This window comes from Gallinula chloropus (assembly GCF_964237585.1).
Source record: "Gallinula chloropus genome assembly, chromosome: 13".
NCBI lineage: Eukaryota > Metazoa > Chordata > Aves > Gruiformes > Rallidae > Gallinula > Gallinula chloropus.
The window spans coordinates 12,576,386-12,594,299 of NC_140098.1; the positions used below are offsets into that span (position 1 = coordinate 12,576,386).

The 17,914-nt window shown below is 59.5% G+C and overlaps 2 protein-coding genes across 4 annotated transcripts in view; one reads left to right on the top strand and one right to left on the bottom strand.

The window, feature by feature from the left end:
* Positions 1–17,914, top strand: part of LOC311196741 (protein NDRG4-like) — a gene marked incomplete at both ends in the record, with an annotated part of 721,213 nt that overhangs the window by 115,825 nt on the left and 587,474 nt on the right.
* On the bottom strand, positions 384–16,588 carry LOC311196740 (protein NDRG4; the record flags this gene model as incomplete). Of its 3 annotated transcripts, none has more annotated exons than XM_084270362.1 (17): positions 384–538; positions 1,182–1,220; positions 1,826–1,877; positions 2,019–2,054; positions 2,285–2,332; positions 3,015–3,066; positions 3,162–3,218; positions 3,671–3,774; positions 4,062–4,118; positions 4,214–4,300; positions 4,605–4,665; positions 4,866–4,928; positions 5,155–5,275; positions 6,491–6,596; positions 12,520–12,564; positions 12,977–13,068; positions 16,552–16,588. In XM_084270362.1, 17 exons carry the CDS (start codon positions 16,586–16,588, stop codon positions 384–386), a joined length of 1,212 nt encoding a protein of 403 aa, XP_084126488.1. The 3 variants fall into 3 exon arrangements, with proteins under 3 accessions (XP_084126488.1, XP_084126486.1, XP_084126487.1); XM_084270360.1 differs by having other exon boundaries at positions 6,491–6,654; positions 12,506–12,564; XM_084270361.1 differs by lacking the exon at positions 1,182–1,220.

The window sequence follows — 17,914 nt, forward strand, 5'->3', positions numbered from 1 at the left end:
TGTGTCCTCTTCATGGCTGTAGAGGCTGCTGTCCTGCCCTATTCCACCATCCTGTCCCCATTTCACCACCCATCCTGGCTCCATGCCCCTGCCACCCACCCTCCCAAGCCTGGATCAGACTCGTGCTGGGGAGGATGAGGACTAATGCAGGACCATGCGTGACTGCTGGATGAAGCCAGGAGCCAGAGCCAGGAGGCAGTGAAGCAAAGCCCATTTCCTTCTCTGGTACCGGACAAGAGGATGAGGCCAACGGCAAAGAAGACAAATCAACACCGAAGGAGCGAGGGCCCTGGTCGAGGATGTCCATGGGGCGGGTGGGTGCTGGCAGGATACTGATGGATGGGAGATGGCTCTGGAGGAGTCGTCAGCGGTGGGCGTGGACCTCAGCATGATACCTCCATGGTATGGTTGATCTGGCCCATGGCCTCAGTGCTCTCCGAGTGGGTGCAGGCACGTGGGCGGGTGCCATCCACTGAGCTGGCACTGGTGAGGGAGGCTGTGCGAGAGCGTGCCAGGCGGGTCATGCTGGCGGATGGCACTGCATGGGCACAGAGAGACAGCCGTGGTGCTCAGTTCCCTCCAACAGCTGGAAGGACCTGAGCTGACATTGTCCTACACAAGCGAAGCCACCGATCCTGCTCCCTGCTGTGAATGACCCTGGGCAGAAGCTTGCAGCATGCGGTGCTGTGACAACATGAGCAGCTCTGGGCTGGCAAGGGACAGTGGGGCAGGGATGGGGCACCCTGGAGCAGGCTGCACACCGGGCACATTGCCCGGACACGCAACCACTGAGAATGAGACAGTGAGGACCATGGCTGCCATGCTCCAAGGAAGGGAGCATGAACGGGAGCTCTCCAGGCTCCCCAGGGTGTGCAGGGAAGGTGACACCCTCCTCCATCCACAACGCCCAACGGGGACAGCTCCCGGCTGGCTGCAGGAGGGCACGCTGGGAACACAGCCAAGCCTGTATCCACATAGGGGGGCACTTCTCCAAATGGCATTCCTCAGCCCCCAGCTCAGGGTGCCATCTCAGGCAAAGCAGAGTGAGGGAGAGGGTGTCTGGCTGGGAACGGCCAGCCCTGCACCCAGGCTGCTCCCAAAGGTGCCCAGGCAGCTCGAGGGCACAGGCCACGCAGGCTCCATGCAGCAGCAGGCACGGGCCAAGCAGCACTGAGCTGTACCTGTGCCTCCGCTCAGCCTCCGATCCTTCAGGTGGGCGACTGATAGGGGTAGAGCAGGAAAAGGGCAGGGAGGGCAGAGAGAGATCATGAGCCATTCTGGCCACAACATGGGGCCAGGAGCCCTGTTCCAGCCCTACATGTGCGTGTACATGGACCTGCACATATGCACGCAGACCTGCACACAGACACGTGCACATGTACCTGCAAACACTCACACTTGTCCACAGCCCTTCACACACATGCACACATGGGTGTGCACACCTACACCCGTGCTCACAGACCTACACACACATGGACTCGTGCACAGGGACTCTGCACATCTGTGCACACGTGCTCACACACACACACACACACACACACACACAAAATCCCTGCTTTTACACACCCACACATGCCTGTGTGCACACACACAGAGAAACCCTGGCCACACACAGAGCCTGTACGGTCCAGTTGCCCCCAGACAGACAGACACCTTGCACACTTGTCCACACAAGCCACAGGCAGCATGCAGCCCTCCCTCAGTGTGAGCAAACAGGCTGCCAGGCTCCTCTCTGGGGCCGGCAGACATACACATGGGCACACACACGCACACACACGCACACTCGCAGACGCGCACCAGCCCCGTGCCCAGCCCTGGCACTCACTGTAGCCCATGCCTTGCAGGAAGTACTTGAAGGCTTCAGTCAGCTTGCCAGGCTGCGGGGAGAGAGAGGGCTGAGTCAAGGCAGTACTGGGCCTCAGACCCTGTGCAAGACCCCTATGCCGACCTCATCCCACCCCCTGCATCAGTGTGCATCTCAGTATACCCAGTTAACTGGGGAAATTGGGAGGGCTCACCTGTGTGACCTGGGGCAGCCCACCAGAGTCAGCCATCTGCAAAGAGAAGGTCCTGCTTAGTTTTGCCCTTGCTGTTCATACTGTCCCCTGGTACCCACTGATAGGATGCCACTACTGGGGGCCACCCTGCTCCCCCTACATGCCCTCAGCCCCATGGCTAGGACAGACACCTGGAGTGGAGAGAGGAACTGCAACACTGGGCAGAGGGCAGTGGGGCACTTTGCGGTCAGCAGGGACTGCCCAGCTGCTCTCTGCCACCTGCTTACCTTCAGGAAGGTGGTGTTGGTAGGATCCAGCTTGGAGTTACACTCCACCTGTGAGCAAGAGGGGTGATATCAGCACCTTGGGATGCCTTGAACCTGGCAGAGGTTGCCTACAGGTACCACCACTGGCCTGTGGCACTCCAGCTGGCACATCCCACCCCAACCAAGTGGAGACAGGGCACTAGGCAGGGCCTTGAGGCCTCAGAACCACCATCCCTTGCCATGGGACAGGGAGGACCTTTCTCCTGCCGGGCAGCATCTGGATAAGAGAGTGGGCTGGAAAGGGAGGGGAGTGGAGCTGGTGAGGCATCCTGTGTGTCACACACGTGTGCGCAAGCACACAAGTATGCTCACATGCATATACCCAGAGGCATGTGTGTTGGGGGGGGAAGGAGATGTGTGTGCTGTTACACACTGTGAACACCTGTACAGCACCCATGGCTGAATGGATGAGCGTGGCCAACCACACAGATGTGCAAGCAGCTGTCTGTGTGTGTGTGGCCAGGCAGGGAGCGTGCCTGTGTGCTGAGACAGCCAAGTGTGCATGTTGTGAGCACAACTGGGCAGATGAAGAAATGGTGGTTCTCCAGGCATGGCAACCATGCATGTGCACATGTGCCCTCACAAGGAGGTAGGTTTGCATGTGGGCACGCTCCTGCCTGTGGGAGCTCATGTGTCTGAGCAGGTAGTGAACATGAGCATGCCAGCCCACAGGCACTACTGCACCACCCACCACTCCCTCTTCAGCAGGTGCGTTGTCTCCGACCACCAGCATCACAGGGCACCTGGAAGTGAGGGGAGGAAGGGGCACAGTCAGGGCTTGGCCTGGGTGGGCTCCACTGCCCTGGAAACCCCCACGCCATGCCAATGTGACTCTTACCGCAGTGTCTTGGCATTGGGCACGGTCCCAGGCCGGTTGATGTCCAGGTCCCTGCGGCTGATGGAGAAGAAAGAGGGCCAGTATGAGCCCTACAGGCAGGTGCTGCCACAAAGCGCAAGAGCTGGGGCCTCACCAGCTCTGGGAAGCAGCACTGAGCCCCCTGTTCCAGCACCCCATGGCCACCTCTGCTACAACTTGAGTAGAGCTGACACTGTGGGTTGCTGCAACCAGCAGTGTGGCGAGGTTCGCAACCCTCTTCGTGCATGGGATGGCATCTCTTGCCCCTGCCCCAGACCTGTTCTAGCACCCAGCACGGCAGAGACACAGTAACACGTGCCTGTGGCAGAGGCAAGGTGCCACCACTCCCACATTCCTGTGCCAGGTGATGACAACACCCTACAGGGGTGAGGGTTCTCATGGTGGCCTCGGGGCCACCTACCAGCACTGTGGCCCCTCACCTTGGCACAGATGGGGGGCTGCCTGCTGGCAGGGACTCCTGAGGTGCTCACCTGTTGTACATGTTGAGGAAGAGCTGGAGGTTGAACTGGTTCACCACGCTGCCAATCTGCTGCCGATAGCTCTGCACCAGCTCCGTGTTGTTCACCAGTTCCTCCTGCGTGAGCAGGAGATGGAGATCAGGGCAGGCACTGCTGCATGTCACAGAAACCCTACTCCCCCAGACCAGTCCATAAGGTGCCAGCCCGTGATGTGGAGGAGGAGGATGCTGGGCACAAGTCACATACACGTCGAGGCTAAGCCCCAGATCTGACAGGAGGGATGCCAGCAGGGCTGGACTAGTCTGATCCCTGGGAACAGTGTAGGGCCAATGGCACTGTGGCCTGGCAGGCAGGGCACAGGGAGGGGGCCAGCTGCAGGGCCAGCAGGATGCACAGCCCTTACCTGGCTAAAGAGGTGGGACAGAACAGTGTCTGGCAGCGTGCTGGTGAGGCCAGAGAGCTGTGGAGGGAACATAAGAAGTTAACATGCTGCTGTGGCTGGCTCCTGCCCCAGGGAGTCACTGGGTGTGGGAAGGGGGTTGGGACCCTGCCCACCTTGGCGGCTGCCCAGTCAATCCAGCCTTTGCCATTGGGGTCGATGTTCATGAGGACCAGTCCTTCAACCAGATCGGGGAAGATGAGCTGCAGTGAGCAAGAGGGATGATGCTCAGCAGGAAGGGGAGGTGCACCCCGTGCAGCCCCTGACAAGCACCACTGCCCCACTGCACAGACATCGTACAGGGATGACATGCCCCATCCTTGGAGAGATGGGAGACCTGTGACTTCCCAGCTGCCATGGCACTGCCACCCTGGCCCCCCTCATCCCTCCAGCAGTCTTCACAGTGGCACAGCCTGGCCAGGGTGTCAGGTCCTGTTCTTCCCCATGCTCAAGGCTGACTGCAGATATGGACAACTCGGGGCCAGCCCACCCCAGCCCCAGGCTCACCGCAAACTTGGCCAGCACGTAGGCTCCTGCCCCAACACCAATCCCGATCACATACTTGAACCTGGAAAGCAGAGAGGTGCGTATGGGGGGACAGTGGGCTCCAGCGTGGGTTCCCTGGGGGTCCCCTTCACCCACAGCATGGGGCACAAGAAGACACACAGGGTGCCAGCTTACAAGGACAACTCCCCCAGCCTCAAGCCCCTGCCTGTCTCCCTGCCCCATGCCCTCAAACTGGCAAACATGGAGTGGACAATGACTCACCCAAAATGCTGTACCACACTGGGCAACATGGCAGCCAGCTGGTCCATGGAGGGGTACTGGTACCTGGGGCACAGGACAGCAGTTATGGGACCCATGCAGAGCAGGAAGGCTGGGACAAGGAAATGCCACCCACCCACACACCCAGCCCCATTGCCCACCCCCAGCCAGTCAGTGCCTTGGGCTTGGCACAGTTCAAAGAGACCTGAAGGCAGAGCACTACTGCCCAGGCAGTGACAACCCAGCGAGCAGGGAGGTGACATCCTGGAGGGCACAAGAAGCTGGCACCTACCCCTGAGGGAACTGCGAGGCTCCTGCCTGCTGGCCTGGCGCATCCACATGGCAAACCACAAAGTGCTTCGTGATCTCCTGCATGTCCTCGTAGTTGAAGAAGGTGTTGAAGCAAAGCTTGTCTGTCAAAGGTCAGGTGGGGATCAGAGACCAAACACCCTAGCACAGGGGCAATAGAGAGAGGTTGCCTGCCCTCCCACTGCTCTTCAACTGGGAGGTGACATGCCACCAAAATTCCACCTCCTTTCCCTCCGGGCTCCTCATCTCCACAGCAGAGACCACAGCCACTGTCAGCAAGGGCTGCATCCCTCCTGGTGATGGGAGGCATGGGGATGGATGGACACAATGAGGAGGAGGAGTTTGGAGTGAGCCTCATCAGCATGGAGGGGTGGGACTGGGGGATGCAAAGCCAGGAGTTGCAGGACCACCCGGTGGGCAGCATGATTAGCAGCCAGGATATTATTTGCCATATCCTTAATCCCCAAGGGATTTGCTCAAGAAAATATGGGATTTAAGAAATGTCTGCAAATCTCCCTGCTTGGAAACAAAGAAACAGCCCCAGCACTGCTGTGGACAAGCCACCACCATTGCAGCAGGGTACAGCCATTGCCAAGGCCTGGAGAGATGCTGTCCCATGCCATCAGTGCCAGGACAACCTTCCTAAAACATGGGGCTGAGGCAGGTTGTAACATCCATCACAACCAAAATGACACACCCCTGGACAGGAGCGTGCTGCTGGAATGGTAAGGCAGCTCACAGAGCTGCCAGTGGCTTGGCCTCAGCTGCCAGTGCAAGGGGGATACACTTCTTCCAGTTCACAGGACACTGGGCCTCCCAGCTCAGCTGCGAGAGCACAGCCCAGGGCAGAGGTCTGGGGTGCGGGTCCAAGGCTGCAGCCTAACAGAGAGCACAGCATCCACATCGGGAGCCCTTGCTCAGGGCCCCTCCTTTCCTGTTACTCCCCATCTCCTTTAGCCCCCACTACACCCTGCCGTCAGTTGGGTCCGTGCTCTGAATACCAACAGGCTGGTGGTGGCAGGGCCTGACCCAGCATCCCCTGCATCCCATCCTGCCTGGCATGGGCAGGTGGACAGCTGGCACTGGGGTGGCCGAGCACTCCTGGCTGCACTTGGCCCAGACATTGGGTTTGGCTGAGTATCCAAACCCTCCTGGTTCTCTCAGATGCCTGGGGAGACCCAATGCAGCCTGGGGACCTTCCGTGGGAGGAGGCAAAGGAGCTGAGTCAGGGGCTTTTGGTCACCATTCCAGCACCCCATGCAGCCCCAGGACTGCTCCTGCCTGCCCCTGCACCCTATGGCCCAGGAACCGGCACTCACGGTTGAGGCCCACGTCATGGTACGTCAGGATGGCCGGGCGATTCCCCTTGGGTGAGCCCCGGATGACCACGTGCAGCAGTCCGTAGGGGGTCTCAATGTCATGTTCCTGGGGGAAGAGGAGAGATGGGGTGACACCTGCCTGCCCCAAGACATCCTCTCCTGCCCTGCCATCTCACCCCTCACCGCCGCTTCCTTAAGCAGCTGGGTCCCACGGGAACACAAGGGAAGGAGGTGCGGCCATCCTGGGAAAATCCAGCTCTGGGCATCCCAGTGGTGGCAGACAGCAGGAGAAATCAGATACCAACAATCCCAGCCTCCAACAGGGAAGGGGAAGGGAGGGATTGGTATAGGAGAACAGGATTTAGGATTGGACAGGTCCCAACATGGGATGGGATCACAGACTAGGATCAAGGAATAGAGGACTGGGATGGGATGGGATATCCAAGAGGGTGTGGGAGAGGAGGATCGCAGGTCAGGACAGGATAGGACAGGAGATCTTTCAGGGTCTAAGATGGAGAGATTTTTGGCAACAGGGTCACAGTATGGCCTGGATTCCCTGTGCCTGGGAGAAACCGGCAGAGATCAGACCCTGGGAAATGCTGCAGCCTGATCTCAAAATGACAGCTAAAGTAACCTTAAAAAACCCTTGCTCTGAAATGGCTGTGCCCCCATACAGAGACCAGACCTGCCCCGTGCCTCAGTTTTCCTGCCTGGGACAGCTGCAACCTCACCTTCGTGGCCATTGTCCCAGGACAGCAAGGGAAACTGAGGCTGTGAGCCCAAGATCTGTACAAGGCATTGCCCAGGGACAAGGGACCCAGGGTCCAGACACCACTGCCTGCCAGCCAGCCCGCTGGCAGGGACCACAAAAGGGGATGCTGGCAAGGTGCCCAACCGGCCTGGTCCTCTCTGCAGGTACTGGCAGCCTCATGAAGGAGCTGGTGGGAGGGGAGCAGGGATGTGGGCGCTCCCACAGCTCACACGCCGCCAAGGACTCTGAAGGACACAGGCCTGCAGTGGGAGGAACCCCTGAGGACAAGATCTCCTCACTGCAGTGCCTCCTGCCATCGAGATCCACTGTCCCTCAGCAGGTACGTGGTGCCCAAGGGCAGTTCAAGGGCTCTGTGGAGACAATACTCCACTTCTCAGGGGCACCTTGACCCTGGCCCTCATCCTCTTCCTCTCCACAGGGCTGTGTCAGGCAGCCAGCAATGAGGGGGACATCCCCCTGCAACAAGATGTGGGGAAATTGAGGCAGAGAAAGGACCTGGCCCAAGGTCACAAAGCAGGAGGCATCCATGAGGTCTGATCCTGGGCACGGGGCTGCCTTCATCCCCATCGTGGCCCCAACAGCTCAGCCTGCAATCCCATCACAAAATCACATGCCCAAGGTGGCAGCTCCTTCCCCAGCAATGCTTCCCCACCCCCTGACAAGCCACGCACATCTCTGCCCGTGGTGCACCCTCTGCAGCATCGCTGGGTACCGCAGCCCCACTCCTTGCTGCAGGGGTGCTCGCAGATGGGGAGAAGCTGGGGATGCAACAGTGAGGAGCTGCAGGGGGGCAGGGGGGTGGGGGGGTCCACTGGCAACCCATGGCCCCAGCAAGGAGGAGCGCAGGGGTGCCTGAGAGAGTCCAGCCCTGCCCAGGTTACCCCTTCACCACTGCAGTGCTCCCACCTCGCTTGCCTGCCCTCCATGCCAGCCTGTTGTCATTGGGTGTTGCTGTTGCTGCAGAGACTAGGAAGTATCCCAGGGATTGCTTCAAAACAGCAAGAGACCCTCTCCTTCTGCAATCTGCAGCATGTCCCCCACCATCAGCAGCCCACAGCTTGCAGCTGTCCCTGCTCGCCTCGGCCTCAGCACCACATCTCCGCTGGGCTCAGGAAAGACGCTCAAGGACAATGCGTCCCCGAAACCCGGGGCACGTCAGGGATGCGGCAGGACGGCTGGGGGAAGGAAGGGCTCCCCGGCAGCAGGTTTTCCCTCCCCCACCACCCCCCCCTCCCCCAACGCCCACCTCGCCCACACCAAGCCCTCCCGGGTGCAAAGATCCAGCCTGGGCAATCGGGGGAGGTACTGGGGCAAAACTCCCTGGGCAGGGAGGGCAAACAAGCACGGGGACGGTGGTACCTACCCCATCCCAGCACTCGGGCATGGCGAGGAACGAGGTGGACGAGGATGCGCAGGCAGGGTGGGCTGAGCACCGCGTCCCGACGTGGGGCACGGCGGTGTAGCAGGCTGGGGCGAAGCAGAGCTGTGTGCTGGCTCAGCCCCTCGCCTCCATTTATAGCGGAGACCCAGCCCTGCGCTAAGCCCTCCCTCTCCCATCCCCCTCCATGGGATGCGCAGCCCCGGCAGGTTTGGCCTCCATTGCAGGCAAGCGCTGTGATGGAGCCAGCACATTGGCTGTCGCAAGAATTATTCATGCTCCAATTGGCCCCAAATACCCTTGTTTATGAAGAAAAAAACCGCCTGGAACCATGCGGTACCTGCTCCATCTTCCCTCCTTCAGCAGACAGACAGGCAGGGCTGCCCGGACAGGGTTGCACCCGCACCCCTTGCAACACAGGCAGCGTCTCGTCGCGGCAGAGCCGGGCAGTGCTCGCCCACACCCATCACGCACACACACAGAGCTCCAGCCCCATGCCAACACACGGGATGATGCCTAAGTCTGCAGTTGCCCTGACCAAGGCCCTGCAGCAACACACATGCGCCAGGACACACACACCCCCCCGAACCGACACTGGTACCTAGAGGGGAAGGACATGCACAGGAACATGTACTGACACAGGGACCAGGCAAAACCATGGCCCCCCACCCCCCCCAAGTCTGTGCACACAGACTTCAGAAAAATAAATGCAATGGCCCATACTGCAGCACATGCACCCCACAAAATGTTTGCACACACCCCACACCCTGCGTGTCTGCATCAGTACATGTTCCTGTGCACGTATGTGCATGGGCATATGCATGTAAGGAGCACGCCTGCTGCATCCTTCTCCTGCGTGCTTAGTGTGTTTGCCACGGGCATCCCACATGCCCATGGATGCACAACAACCTGCACACATGCAGAACTACATGCACATGCTCACAGAGGGGCACAGGCATGTACACATGTGAACACTGCCCAGGCACCTGTGAACCCAACCCAGCAGCACAATCATGCAGCCTGCTGCAGGATGCTGGCACACAGGAGACATGCAGGATTTAGCCCCAACCTGGGCATCACCAGTGGCAGGTAAACAAGGCAGGAGGCAAAACAGCCCAGCAGCACTGAGGGGGTCAGATCATGTCCCTGAGCCAACATGTGCTCTGGACACATGCAGCTTGTGCCCATGGGTGGCCTTGTGCCACCACAGTCCCCAACCTCTCTGCAGGCTCCGGGTGCCATCCCCCCGCCTTCGGCACAACCAGCGCCTGGGCTGCTCCAGCACAAAGCTGGGCCATTACCAATTTAGCAAGAGTCCTGCAGTCTATCCAGTGCCTGCCCAAAGGGGCTGGAGACCCACGTGCTAGCACTAGACCATTGCAGCATCCAGTGAAGACCCTCCAGCCCCCCCACCCACCACATGATGCTCGGTGCCAGCTGCAGTTTGCCATCACATCTGCATCATCCCCACCCAGCAGCTCACCACAGCTTGCTTCCACCATACCTGGTACACAGAGCAGCCACAGGCTGAGGAGGGTTCCAGCTGCCTTCACCAGCACATGCATGGGCTTCCCTGTCCTTGGCTTCACCCAGCAGGATGGTTCCTGTGGAGTCTCTGGTGTCTAATAACATTTTTCCCTAGGGAGAGCCCTTTCCCTGACCTGGATAAACAACCACCCAGAGATGGTGGGGAGACACTGAAAGCAGCGTCCGACAAACAAGTCAGGGCTGGGCAGCCAGGGGGTCTGAACGTGGGAGAAAAGACAGACAGACGGACTGGCAGCAAGATGGCATCCATTGTGCCTCCACCAAAGAGCCTTTCCTCTGCATTGTTTTGTCCCACGGGGAGCTCAGACCCAAGCCTGGAGAGATGCACCTCTGCTGCTGAAGGACCACATAGGAGGAGAAAGCCCAGCTCCAAAGTGGTTCCTGGCACAAATACAAACTGTTTGTGGGTCAGGGTGCCATTTCTGCTTTTCTCAGCCAAAGAGAAGGAGCAGCCACAGCCCCCAGGAAAAAGCAGGAGGTGCATGAGCAAGCAAAAAAAAAGAAGTGGCAAAATGAAGGAGCAAAGGGGTGGAAAACCTAATGTGAAGTGAGGCATGAATGAAAAAGTGTAGCAGGGAGATGGGAAGGATGAGCAAGGCTGCCTCTGCTTGAATAGCAGTGAACAACATCCCCACCCCATGGTGCTAGCCCATCCGCCTGGCAGGTGGCTCAGACCTGCAGCAGGTCCAGGGCACCCAGGTCCTGGGGCAGAGGCACCTGCCCCCCTGCACCATAGCTTATGCCAGCACCCCCAAGAGCTTTACTTTGGCTCGTGGTGGCAGCTGGGGGGCCCCACTCCTGGCCACTGCCCCAGCCAGACCAGAGCATCTCGGCAAGGGAGCAGCAACTGGCTCTGGGGAGGAGCAGAGGGACAGCAAAGAGTGAAGCGGGACTGGACTGACCAAAGAGGTCAACCTAGAAAATGGGGTAAGATCTCCCCAAAGAAGGGTAAGCAGCCCCCAGCCTTTGCAGGAAAGCAACCTGCAAAAGGCCAGGGTGAGGGAAAGGAGGGGGTTGCCCCAGCACAGCCTGGGATGCTCATCCCATCCCCACCCTGAGGCTCTTGGAGAGGAACCAGGAGGGCACAGGGCCTGGCTGGCTTGGGAAATGCCACTTTGACCCTTTCACAGTTCATTTTTTAGGTACTGAGTGCATGCAGGTTGTTCATCACTGTGGCATTTTCTGTCGAGATCCACTCCATCTGGACAGCACCAGGGACCCAGTTCTGCATCACTGTGGGCCAATCCCTGAAACACCATCATGAGAAGATGGTCCTGGAGCAGGTGCTGCTCTTGAGCATGCCCTGCACACTCACCAAGTCCTGCCTGCCCCAGCACAGCTGTGAGAGCTGTACTGGTGCCCGTGGCACACTGAGACCTCCAGGCAGCCTGGCACTGCCACCTTCCTGGGTACCGCTCTAGGTCTGTCAGAAAGGGAACATGGGCTCCCCTGCCCCTCTCCCAGGACAACTGAAATCCAGATATATTTTATAGGTGTTGCTGTTTCAGTGCCAGACCTGATAGGGCTCAGCCTGCACCACTTGAGCCCACCCTCCCAGCATTCCCACCTACTGGCAAAGCAGCAACACACTAGTGTCCCCTGGGAGAGGGATGCTTGGGGAGAGGACCAGGGAACAAGCTGAGGTCCAGCAGCCCCACTATCTTCCCTGCCCCTCTACCAGCACCCTGGTCTCTGCAGAAGGGTGGGATGTGGTGTGAGATGAGCTTGGGCAGAGGTGTGAGAGCAATGAAAATAAGCACAGGAGCCAGGCTGGAGCTGAGCCCTCACAAGCCCCAGGGCCACATCATGGGGCTCCTCTGGAGAAGCAAAGCAGAGGTACAGGGCAGGCGCCAGCCAGGGGAGCAGAGGTGCCCCGCTCTCTGAGGAGGAGGGGGGACCAGTGCCCCAGTCCTCCAAAAGAGAAAGAGGCTTTCAAATATCCTTATGTAAGTGGGGAGCTCGCATTGCCTGGGAAACCATTGCCATGGCAATGGTAGAGGGGCTGGAAAAGCAGCTTGGCCCTCCTGGGAAGAAATTTCCTCTTTTAAAGCGATTTTTGTCCCTGGCCCATTGCCAAGTGCCCCCCCCCCCCCCCAGTCACATCCAAGTGCCAGCACACAGCACTCCTGACAGCATGCCCCCCCCCACCTGCTCCTGCCAGGGATCACAATGGATACACAGCCCCATGCACACACTGACCAGGCACTGCTTCCCCACAGAACGGGGGGGCAACAATGCCCCTCAGTCCACTCAGCACCCCACAGCCTTCCCCAGCCACAGGCTTCCCCACGTGGGACCCAGGGGTGGGGGCACCCACATGGCCAGTCCTACCTTCCAATCCATGTCCACAGTGGAGAGGAAAACATCCGAGTTCTCCTGGGGAGAGAATGAGCTGTTAGGGACAGAGGCATCCCCCCCACTGTCCCTCGCTCCCACGGTGCCCTCCTCCCACCCAATAAATGAAGCCCACTGACACCACAAGTCCCCACTTCCTGGGGCAGTGCTGGCTGCAGGGGGATGATGCCCACACATGTGTACACACATACATGCCCGTCTACCATACATGCGTGTGTTAGCATGTATGTCACACACAGGGCACGTCATCACACCAAAACTGAGCCTGGCCTCACCCCTGCACCAGCACAAACACCAGCACAGCCCTGCACACAGACAGGCACTGAACACCAACAGGCATGTGCACGTACCGGTGCACCCCCACCCCAAACCCCCACCTGTGTCCTGGCCACCCCCGTGCGGGAGCCAGAGCCACCACAGCCACCAGACTCACCAGCTCGGCATCCTGGCCCCGCAGCAGCGGCTTCTCCTCAGTGAAGCGCAGCTCGTGCAGCCCTGCCATGGTCATCTCCTGCAGCAGCAGCCCTTCCCAGAACAAGGGGGACATCAGGACCCACAGGGATCCGCCTCAGGCCCCTTTGTCCCAGCACCCCCCCCCCCCATTCCCCTGCTCATGGGGATGGGACCCAAATTAGCTTCACACAATCCGTATCACAGGAACTTGGTGCTTTGGCAGTGAGTCCCTCCATTGGAAGCTGGTGCCTGGAGGAGCCTGGCTCCCAGTTCCCACCCAAACTGAGTTCTCCCAGTTAAGGGCAGACTTGTCTCCAGGATATAGTCTTAGGCAGACCAGGAGTCCAACCCAATCTCCATGCTGGTTGCCTCTGTAAGCCTCAGCCAAGGGCAAGAACATCCCAATTCCCATCCCAGCTTCCAGCATCATTCAGAGAGTGAAAATCCCATGGTTTTTCTGGTTTTAGGCTGCAAGCAGACATGGGTGGGACAGGGGGAGACATCCCTGCATGGACAGAGCAAACAGCAATGTTTCCCAGCCATGCTGGGATGCTCCGAGCGGAGCAGAGAGGTAGCCAGACATTTGTGCTGCAATGATGGAAGAAAACCAGATGTGAAGCCTTTACTCCCAAACTCTTCTGGCCGGTGAGGCAGGTGCTGGCCAACCATCAGCTCAGCCCCAGGACACCAAGACTTCATAACTCCCAACAGCATCTCCAAAAATACCCCTATGAACAAGCCCAGCTGAGAAAGCAGAAGGGAGTGAAGGGATCCCTGCACTCCCAGCAGCTACCTGCACATGGAAAGTGACAGACATGTGGGACAATCCAGGCTCCCCTATGCATAGGTGGGGTGGCAGAGAGATTGTCTGTGGTCAGGCAGGATCCAGACCTCAGACATTTGCCTTTGCAGCCTCTGTTTCCAGCCCTTCCTCAAGACCCAGCCATCAGGCACCATCACTGCTCCAAACAGGCCAGCACTGGTCCCACCCCTCTCCTCTGGCTGCCCACCCTTTGTGATCACCCCAGAGATATGGGGGATGAGATGGGCCAGCAGACATGGACCCTGCTCCATCCATAGCCTCGGCCAAGCCTGCTCCCCACTTCGTCCACCTTCAAACCCAGGTCAGCACAGCTTGGCGATGTGGGAAAGCCGAACGAAACCATGAACACAGCAAGACCTCCAGGACCAAACACTCTTCCAAAGCAGCTTTTGCTCATTCCACCGGGTTTTCCACTTGGAAGCAGAGCAGGCTGTGCCACCTGGCTGCTTTCTGCACACACTGCACTTGGCTTTGCTCCTTGGGTGCCACCCAGCAAACCAGGAATGCTGGGAGGGAGAAACACCACCATGCAGCCTCCAGAGACTCCCTGTGGGCTTTCACATCACCCCTTGCACAGAGGGTCCCACATGGACTGAGGACTGAGCAAAACTCCACTGGAGAGAGGTGCCTATAGCCCGGGGGGGAGGCCCACACGTCTGGGGCGTGCTGCTCCAGGCTGGGCTGCTGCTGGGAAATGGCAGTGCCAGAGGACAGGCTGCACCTGCTGCCCACCGCATGGCTGAGACCACGCAGCCCGCATGACCACGCAGCCCTGCTATCCCCTGCACCTGATCCCAGGGTTAAAAAATGGGAAGAAAATCAGCCTCACCGGTAGCTGGGTCTGGAAAGAGAGCAGGAGTGTCCCACGCTGACTGCACCCACCTCCTGTGTGGTCACAGCCCCAGAGAGACTGGGAACAGCACTTAGCGGACAGTGAATGCCTTTATTAATTAAAGCCTCCAGCTAATATGGGAGGGAGGGTGGTGGAGTAGTGAGGAAAGGCCCTATGACCTTGCTTGTACAGCAGGGGGAACTCACGAGGGACATAGCAGAGCCCTGTGCCAACCAGCATCCTCAGTGTGGGATGGATGGAGGGATGGATGGTCACCTGAAGCACTGCTGGGCGTGGGGACAGGGATCAGTACATCAGGGAGTCCCCATGAGTGCGACAGCCTGCAAGCAGGATCTCACCCACGCTGCCAGCTTCCCACGGCTGCTCTGCTTCCTATGGTCACCCCACAGGTACCCTCGTCTCTGCTCCTCCCAGCGCAGCAGTGGGGCTGTGGGCAGTGTCACCCAGCCCAGCTGGGTCACCATCGCTGTGGAGGGCTGGTGAGGAAGCTGCAGTTCCACGTCTCCTTGCCAAAATGACTTGGCTCCCACTGCATATGGGGCAATGTGCCTGGCACTGAGCCCTTTTCCTCCAGCTCCCCCAGGGCTCCCCACCAGCACCTGTCCCCAGGATGCTGCCCCAGCACACCCATCTCTGCTCCCACTCTGACTTCCCAGTGATATGACACCACTTCCTGGGCTCAACCGGGACACAATTCCTCCCTAATCCCACATCAGTCCCAAACCCAGCGCAGCATTAGGGCTCAGCATAGGAACAGTGCTCTGCCCTTCCAGGGCCCTGACAATGCAAATATAGATGGGGATGGAAAGAGCCAACTTGGCTTTGTGGAGGAGAATCAGCTAGTGGCAAGAAAATACATTGTGATTATTATTTTTTATTATTATTATTATTATTATCAGCAGCATCCTGATGAAGCTGTGGGAAGAGTTTAGGACTAGGCAGCACAGTCCCTTAGACGATTCACCAGCCTCACGGAAGTGTCCCTGCTGACCACCTGTGCCCTGCCCTGTCGCAGATGCAGTGCTCAGGGGATGTCAGCATAGATTCTCTGGGCTAACCAAGCGGGAGGCAAATCCAGAGGAGAGAGGGCTGGCCCCTGCCAGGCAGCAAAGCCAAGGAGACCTCCAGTGAGGCATGGAGAAGGGAGGGAGGAAACCTGCAGCCCAGTCTGAGACACAGAAGCATGCCCACAGCATTGCCCCTGAGCAGGACCACCGAGGAGCCATGATGGGATGGAGGAAACCCTCAGTGTAATGCAGCCTGGGCCACCTGCCACCCTGCTGGTGCTGAATGAACACCCACTTCTTGCTCGGGAAAGGCATAGATCTGCACCTCAGCAGCCCCCACAACGCTGCTTAATGGTGTGGTCCCACTGGGAAGCCACATGAGACCCACCAGGCTGGGGGATCTGGCGCCACTAATGCAGGGGCTGAGTACCCTGGGCTCGGGGGGGTGGCGGGTGGGGGTTCTGCGGGCGCATGGGCTGTCTCACGGCAGCTGTCGCGAAGAGAAACCCCCTACCCAGCCCCAGCCCCATCCGAGGGGCACCCGGGCAGACGGCTGGGGAGGGAAGGGGAACCTGCAGCAGCCCCACAGGCACACCCACGCTCCCCACACCCGCTGCCTGCTCGGCAGACCCCCGCCCCTGCCTGAGGTTGCAGACTCAGCACCACCAGGCTGGGCTTTCCCGGCTGCAGCCCCGGCACCTCCGCAGCAAGCCCCTCCCGCACCCAAAAGGCATCATTCCCTCCAGCAGCCCATCGAGGAAGAGGGGCAAGCGAGGGCGCATCCCCCCCTGCCCAGGCAGGGGCCGCAGGGTCTCCTCCCCCCCGGCCCCCCCGCCTCCTGCCAGCCTCGGCACCCCCTCCCCAGCACGTACCTGTCAGCAGCTCGATCTTGTGCCGGAGCACCTTCATGCCGGGCTGGCGGGTCCCGGCGCCGCCGGCGGGCGGGGCGGAGGGAGGGGGCGGCGGCGTGACCCGGCGCGGGCGGCGAGCGGAGCCGGTGCCGGTGCGAGGCGCGGAGAGCGGCGCAGGGGCGAGGCTGGGCACGGCCCCCGCCGGGCCGGTTCCTCCCCTCGCCGGGGCCGGAGCGGGGGGGCGCCCGGAGGACAATGGGCCCGGGCCGGGGCTCGGAGGGGAGGGGATTAAACGGGAGGTATCGGGGGTGTTACCCGATACCGAGGAGAGGAGTGGGGGTTGTTACACGGGAGATAAGAGGGGGGATTGTTACATGGGAGATGGAGTGGGGGTGTGTGTGTGTGTGTGGAGAATAACATGGGAAATGGAGCGCTGCGCGGTGGAGGGGGGGTTACATAGGAGATGGGGGTGTGGTAACACAGGGGATGGAGCGGGGGGGGAGGTTACAGGGAGATGGGGGGCTGGCATAGGAAATGGAGCGGTGTGGGGGTTACACAGGAGATGGAGCAATGGGGGTGGGGGTTACATGGGAGATGGAGCTCCTCTGGGTGGGTTACAGAGTGCTGCCAGTGGGGGTGGCACACATGAGCCTGCAGGGAACCATGGAGGTCCCAGAGCTGGACCATGATGGCCAGTGGGGCTGGGGTCCCTGTGGTCATGGTGTCCCAGGAGCAGGGGACAGTGGAAGCCTTGGGGCAGCCCCGGTATGGCTCAAGGGTTCTGGGGGTCCCCTACAGCAGGGGATGGTGATGATCAAACTGATTAGAGTGACCCAAGGACAAGAGGGAACCTGTGCAACAGGTTATGGAGTCCAGAGGAGTGGGGCCATGAAGGCCAAAGGGCCTGGGAGTACCTAGGAACAAGATGACAAGAGACCTGGTGGTCCTCTGGAGCAAGGAGGTGTAGATTCCCCTGAGCATAGGATGATCATGGTTCAGGTTTCCAGGTAAGGGGTCAGACACCCACCAAAGCTGCTCCATCACTCCCCTTTTCAACTGGACAGGGAAGAAAATACATATTGAGAGGCTCAGGAGTGGAGCTCAGGCCAGGGAGAGATCATCCTGCAACCAGCTTCCTGGGCAGAAGAGACTCTACACGGAATTAAAGACCCCATCTAATTTATTACACCTCACACAGAGACAGTGAAACCAGAGTTGGATAATGAGAAGTACAACCAGATGTTAAAGCAGCTCCTCCCACCCCTCCCTTCTTCACAGACTCAACTCTATCCATGATTTCTCTCCCTTCATCCCCCAAGGATGGCCCAGTGGGGCGAGGTGGGGGTGGGGGGGAATGGGGGTTTTGGTCAGTTCCACACAAAAC